Source organism: Nipponia nippon, unplaced genomic scaffold (assembly GCF_047370975.1).
Source record: "Nipponia nippon isolate SJK-2023a ecotype South Korea unplaced genomic scaffold, ASM4737097v1 scaffold_36, whole genome shotgun sequence".
NCBI lineage: Eukaryota > Metazoa > Chordata > Aves > Pelecaniformes > Threskiornithidae > Nipponia > Nipponia nippon.
The window spans coordinates 1572564-1578563 of NW_028262354.1; the positions used below are offsets into that span (position 1 = coordinate 1572564).

The following is a 6000-nucleotide window of genomic DNA, read 5'->3' on the forward strand; positions in this document are numbered from 1 at the left end:
GTCTCTTCTGCTCCTTCCTCCTCACGCTCTTCTTCTTCGGTGTGGGCTCCTCTCCATGGGGCCACAGGTGCTGCCAAGAGCCTGCTCCAGCACAAGCTCTCCATGGGGTCACAGCTACCTTCAGGCACATCCACCTGCTGCGGCATGGGGTCCTTCACGGGCTGCAGGTGCATGTCTGCTTCACCATGGACCTCCACGGGCTGCAGTGGGATGACCTGCATCGCCATGGTTTTCACCACAGCCTGCAGGGGAATCTCTGCTCCAGGGCCTGGAGCACCTCCTCCCCCTCCTTCTTCACTGACCTTAGTGTCTGCAGGGCTGTTTCACACTCACATTTTCTCTATCACAGCTTCTGCGCAGCATTTTTTTACCCCTTCTTAAATGTCCATCACAGAGGCATGACCAACATTGCTGATGGGCTCACCTTTGACCAGCGTCAGATCCGTCTTGGAGCTGGAACTGGCCGTGCCCAACATGTGAGAAGACACCAGGAGTTGCCCCCATGTTGGGCACAGCCAGTTCCTGGTGTTACATGGTGCCGAAAGTGGAGGTAGCAGCACCGGCAGTTTGAGTGAGGAGCGAAGTATCTCCCACGCTGAGCTGCATGCGGGCACGTGCTGGGGAGGAGTCCCAGCGCCTCGCTGGCCCCATGCTCATTTCTTCTGCAGACAGGGTGGCAAGAGAGGGATCTGCTTTTGCTGCTGCTGGCTGGGATATAGTGGCAGCGGCACGGTGGCCGGGCAGCAGTGCTGGACGGGTGGGCGGCAGCACGGGATGCAGGGGCAGCGATGCTGCAGTGGCCGGGGATGCAGTATCACGGGGGGACAGGTATCCTCCATGGGGCACTGCTCCACTCGCCTCCGGGGCTTGCCGCAGCAACCCGGCTCCTCGCAGTGCAGGGGTGGGCGGTACTGCTGCAGTGGCCGGCGATGGATTTTCACAGGTGGGGGGCAGATGGGTTGCACATGGCTCACCTCCACCCGCCGCCGGGGCTTGCCGAAATTGCAGCTTTGCTGTGGCGGGCAGCAGCTCTGAGGCGGGCATGGCTCCATGGGCTGGCAGCCTTGCGGCTCGCTCTGGCAGGACCCCTCAATGTCACGGCTGAGGCTGCCGGGGTCATGGCAAGGGGACAGGTCTGTGGTGCCCATGGGGCTTTCATGGCAGCACCCCGTGGAACCATGCCATGTCCATCCCTTCTCGCCACAGACCGAGCCGTCGTGGCACAAGTCCTGGTTGCTGTCACCTTTACAGTAGTGCATCCTGTGGCAGAGATGGCCAAGCCCTCGGGGATAAACAGTCTGGGAAAAAGAAAAAAACCCACCTACTTCTTTTTTTTTGTTGTTTCTATGAAAAAAAAAAAGAGGAATCTGAGACAGCTGAGAGAATCCAACTCACCCTGTGACTGGTGGTGGACGGGCTGAGCAGGGAGTCTGAGTCCTTAGGACAGTGCTGGCGCTGAAAGCTTTTATATGCGGTCAAGCTGTCTTGGAAATGAGGCATGCCATGGGAATTAATAGCTGAGCAGTGAGTGCCACTTCTGTACGTATATTTTTTCTGGCACTTGCTATTGGATTAATCAGCTGCAATTAGCATCTCCCTTGATGTAATGTCAGCTTAGCTCTTTGCATATGCAGTGGCCATCATCTAATTAGTTCTCCCATTGGTCATGTTCAAATACGCTGTTACCTAATGTTAGTCAGGTGGGATCCTGGGATAAGGATACCTGGAATACCGTGATGCTGAGTGATGTACCCTAAAGGAGTCTTTTGTGGCAGTGGGAAAACCACAAGAAGGCCCAAGAGTCCTGGTGTCCAGTCCGATGTCCAGGTGCCCAATGGCTCCTGCCTTGAAAGAGGGTGTTGGAGCAGAGGTATGCAAATGGCAACGGTTTTTCACAGGGCTGAAAGAAAACAGAGAAAAATCTATCCTTCAAAACAAGCAAGCTTCCTGCCAAAATAAAGAGCAATTTTTAAAAAAAAGGAAAAATTGAAAAAACAGTGAAATTCTGTTTTCAATAAGAAGTGATTGAGTTTTCAATTCTATTCCAGCTTAACACCACCCTGACCAACCCTCAGCCAGGAATCGTTGTGTTGGTGGTGTGCTCCACGGAGCTGGGGTTTTTCCCCAAGCTGCTCTCTGGGTGTGTTACCCACAGCTGGAAATCCAGCCTGACGCTCAGCAGAGATAAGATGATTTTACTGCCTCTTCATGCCCCGCTCCACGCTTTGTGCCATGGTACCACGGTCTGTGCCTGGAAGTGCCCTGTGATGGAACAGGGGATACCCTCAGTTATCATTTCTACTTGAATAGAATTAGAAGTGGGAAAACCTCTTTTTATTATGCTAATTTTGTGAAACCATGATTTTATTTCGTAAAGCCAGACTCCAAGTGGACTTTTGTTTATTATGCATAAAAAATTCTGAATTCTGGATTAGCAAGATTCAGAAAAAACACAATTTTAAATTTATATTTTAATGCTTCTGTTCTTTAAAAGCAGACATCAGTTTTTAATTACCAACATTTTCCTGATACAATGACATTTCTTCATGGAGTAGCCCAGCACTGAAGCTGGAGAAGGCATCTAAAAAAGCATGGAGAGTACAATTAGTTCTTTAAAAACTGCCATTTCTGCCAACCAACCCATCTTCTGACACTGAAAATGTTATCAGTCAGTAGGGATTTTTTTTTCTTTCATAAGCTTCCATCTGAAAAATCTTTGGCTTTTGACTTGTTAGAGGAAAGCTGAAAATTTCTGCGAGAAAACACGGGATGTTTTCCAGCTGGATTTGTGGATAGGGCTGCAGGTTGGACCTTGTTTGTCAGAGATGGTCTGTGATATCTGGGCGTGACACTCATCACCTTCCAGAGCACAGAGAAACCTGACAGCTGGAGAGATGGTGAGGGAATCAAGGGTGACATCAGGACCACGGTGAACGGCAGATGTTGTTGCCCTGTGTGTAGTATGGATGACTGGAAGACGTGAGCTCTAAATACGGGATCCCTGTGGACACCAGCATGCCAGGGCGCAGGGGTGGGCTATGTCAGGCTGTGGATGGGATGTATATTCTCCTATTTAAATTAATTAATTCCCTTCCAAGTGAGGAGCACCTCAGTCAAGTGAGTGGATACAACACTTGAAAGCCCTTTTATGTGCTGCAAATCTGGAATGAGGATGCCACAGAGGAGTGCTGACCTCATGAACTAGGAATTTCAGGCTTTGTCAAGCACCATATTCACCTTTCTGACCTTTCTGCTTTGACTCATGTTCTGTATAGCTGCTCCACTTTGCATTTCTGTGGATGGACGAGGCATTTTTTAAGTACCAGCGAAGCATCTCTCACAGCAGCCCCAGGCTGTCAGTGCAAAAGGTATTTCCATGCACTCACTCCATGGCAGAGCCTCTGTAAAAGATGCTCAGAGGTTTGTCCAGAGGCATTTGGGTTTGAATCACTGGGAAAAGCATGTGCAGAATTCAGGGGTGTGACTCCGGGCGCGTGCTTGGACCTGAGGACTTTGCTGCCGCTAATTTATTCTTTAGCTACAGGAAAAATGTAATTGCCTTGCAGGAAGCCACGGGACTTGCATGTAAGGACGGAAAAGACCTGGGTATCTGTTAAGAGCCAATGAGGATTTTAGATTTATAACTCATTACCGCAGTCCCAATGTTATGCTGGTTTTGGAGATTTTCATATTAGAAGAGATGTTTTGGAGTAATTTCCCTTCCTGAGGATTCTACAAATCACAAAGCGCAAATACTTCATATCAGAATCTCATCTCTTAAAATTTGCCACATTTTAATAGAATTCCAGATGAAATTACAGAGTATTTCTGAATCCTTCAGGCTAGACTTATACTTCCACATCTTTCAATGAGTCTCTCCCTCCCTGCACCATGCAGACCATGCTTGCTGGTCTATTTAATCTTATTGACAAGATATCAAGCCTTTTAAGCAGCCTACTTTAAAGCTCAGCAAATTCACTGGGAAGGTTTCCATTAACAAAAAAGACCTTTAGCTCTGGCTTTAGGACCATACAGATGCTTTGATTGCAGACTGTGTATCTTCAAAGTCATAAGCAGGGGAAAGATAGCATGGAACTGCACGGCCAAGAGGATACTCCTGTAGCTTAGATAACATACTGACACTAGCAAGCACTATTTTTTCCCCAGATGAGAGACTGACCCAAGATGTTTGCTGCATATGCTGGGATGCTGTCATCACTAGCATGACAAATAGTTGAAAAATTCATTATATTCAGAAACTAAGCAAACGCTAAAAAAGTCCCAGACCAGAGCTATAGTTTAAAAGACAAAGATAAATGAATAAACATACTCCAGAATTTTGCAGTGTCATAACTCACAAGTTTTATTGTCTTTCATGACTAATTGGAGATTAATGGAAGAAAAGGGAGTATGATACATCAACAGCATTAAACATGCCACACACCAAGAGGAAAATTAACAGCAGGACTAGTGCTTACAAAGGAAAATCACACTGATCAGTGGGTAGCAACTTCAAAGTACATTGCAAGCATTTGGTGATTAAAGGCAGACAAAGAAGAGGAGAGATGACCTACAGTCTCTAAGCAAATAAGGAAGAGAGTTCAGGGCTGTATCCATATTCATATCCATATCCATATCCGACACCAAGTGAGCCAGGAGGGAAGCAGCAGACAGCGCAGCCCTGCCTGCCCTTTGCCGAGTGGGTTTAGTTGCCACAGCAGCCGCTGCCACCGCCGCAGCAGCCTCTGTTGTTGCTCATGGTGTAGCAGCAGGTCTGCATGGGCATGCAGCAGGTGCTGGGGCAGCAGCACTGCATGGGCGAGCAGCACATCGGCGTCTTGCAGCACTTGGGGCTGCTGTAGCAGCACACGGTGTAGTTATTTCCACCGCAGCATCCACAACCTCCGTTGGACATGTTGTTGGTAGTAGTGTAGGCAAAGCTGGAAGGAACAGAGAGAGCCTGTCTGTGACTGGGAGCAGGATATTTGGAAATAAAGAATTAATTCAAAGCTCTGTTTATGCTAGATTCGGAGAGTCAAGGAGCTGAAACCTAGTGCTGTCTCGTTTGTAGTAAAACTTGCTCATAACTCTTCTCTCCGTCTTTTTCCTGCAATGTAGATACCCACCTACTCGTACCAGGGCATCCCTAATATCTTAGCAAGAATCACCCAGCACAGTGCACATAGTCCTCCGTCTGGGCCCTCCTGAAACGTTCTCGGTCCCCTTGCTCTGCATGGCTCTGCTGATACTCCTGTAGCCTCTCCATCCTTTAACACTTCTAACTTGTCCCCATAATTCCTAGTACACAGTTCATAAAAGTCTAACTTCAGCCAAAGTCCTAGTCCAGATACCCAGTTATATTCGGATACTGTTATAAGATATCCATAGCATTTTTCTTTTGTGAAAAGGGAGGAAGAATTAAATGTTCTCACTTACCCTGTTGAAGAGTGAGAAGAGGTGAAGGGAAGAGAAGATGAGCGAATGAAGTGAGCTGGGCCAGGAGACCTTTTATAGTCCTAGACACCTTCCTCCTGGAAGTGAGACAGCCATTGACCATTTGAACTTCCCTGTTTACCAACCCAAACCCATACTTTTTAGCTATACGTGTATTCTGGTATTTACTCTTTGCCTTATTATTTGTGATCACTACCTTTGTTTTGCCTCATAATTGTTTAGCCTGCAGATAATCAGAGGGCTTCTATGAATACTAATGAATTAGTCCTCTCTGAAGCCTTGCAAGGGAGCCAAAAAATGTGTCCTTGTATCTGTTTGACAAATGCGGACAGTGACGGCCAAAGATGCTAAGGGACTTACTCAGCAGAGCTGGTGCTGAATGAGTCTAAGAGCCGAAACTGAACCCCTGGGTTGTGTCTTTCAGGCACGTGATGGGCTATTTCATCGGACTAGTGTTTGAAACAAATATTTGGAAAATTTCATGAAAATAAGTATGTTTGTTCCTGGTCACAGGACATGCACGTGAGGAGGGAGGAAGAAGACCAT

At 47.5% G+C, this 6000-nt stretch overlaps 1 protein-coding gene across 1 annotated transcript; it reads right to left on the reverse strand.

Moving 5' to 3' along the window:
- Nucleotides 1–653: 653 nt before the first annotated feature.
- Nucleotides 654–1259, reverse strand: LOC104018271 (uncharacterized). The gene has a single exon (XM_009471395.1). It carries the CDS (start codon nt 1257–1259, stop codon nt 654–656), a length of 606 nt encoding a protein of 201 aa, XP_009469670.1.
- Nucleotides 1260–6000: the final 4741 nt, after the last annotated feature.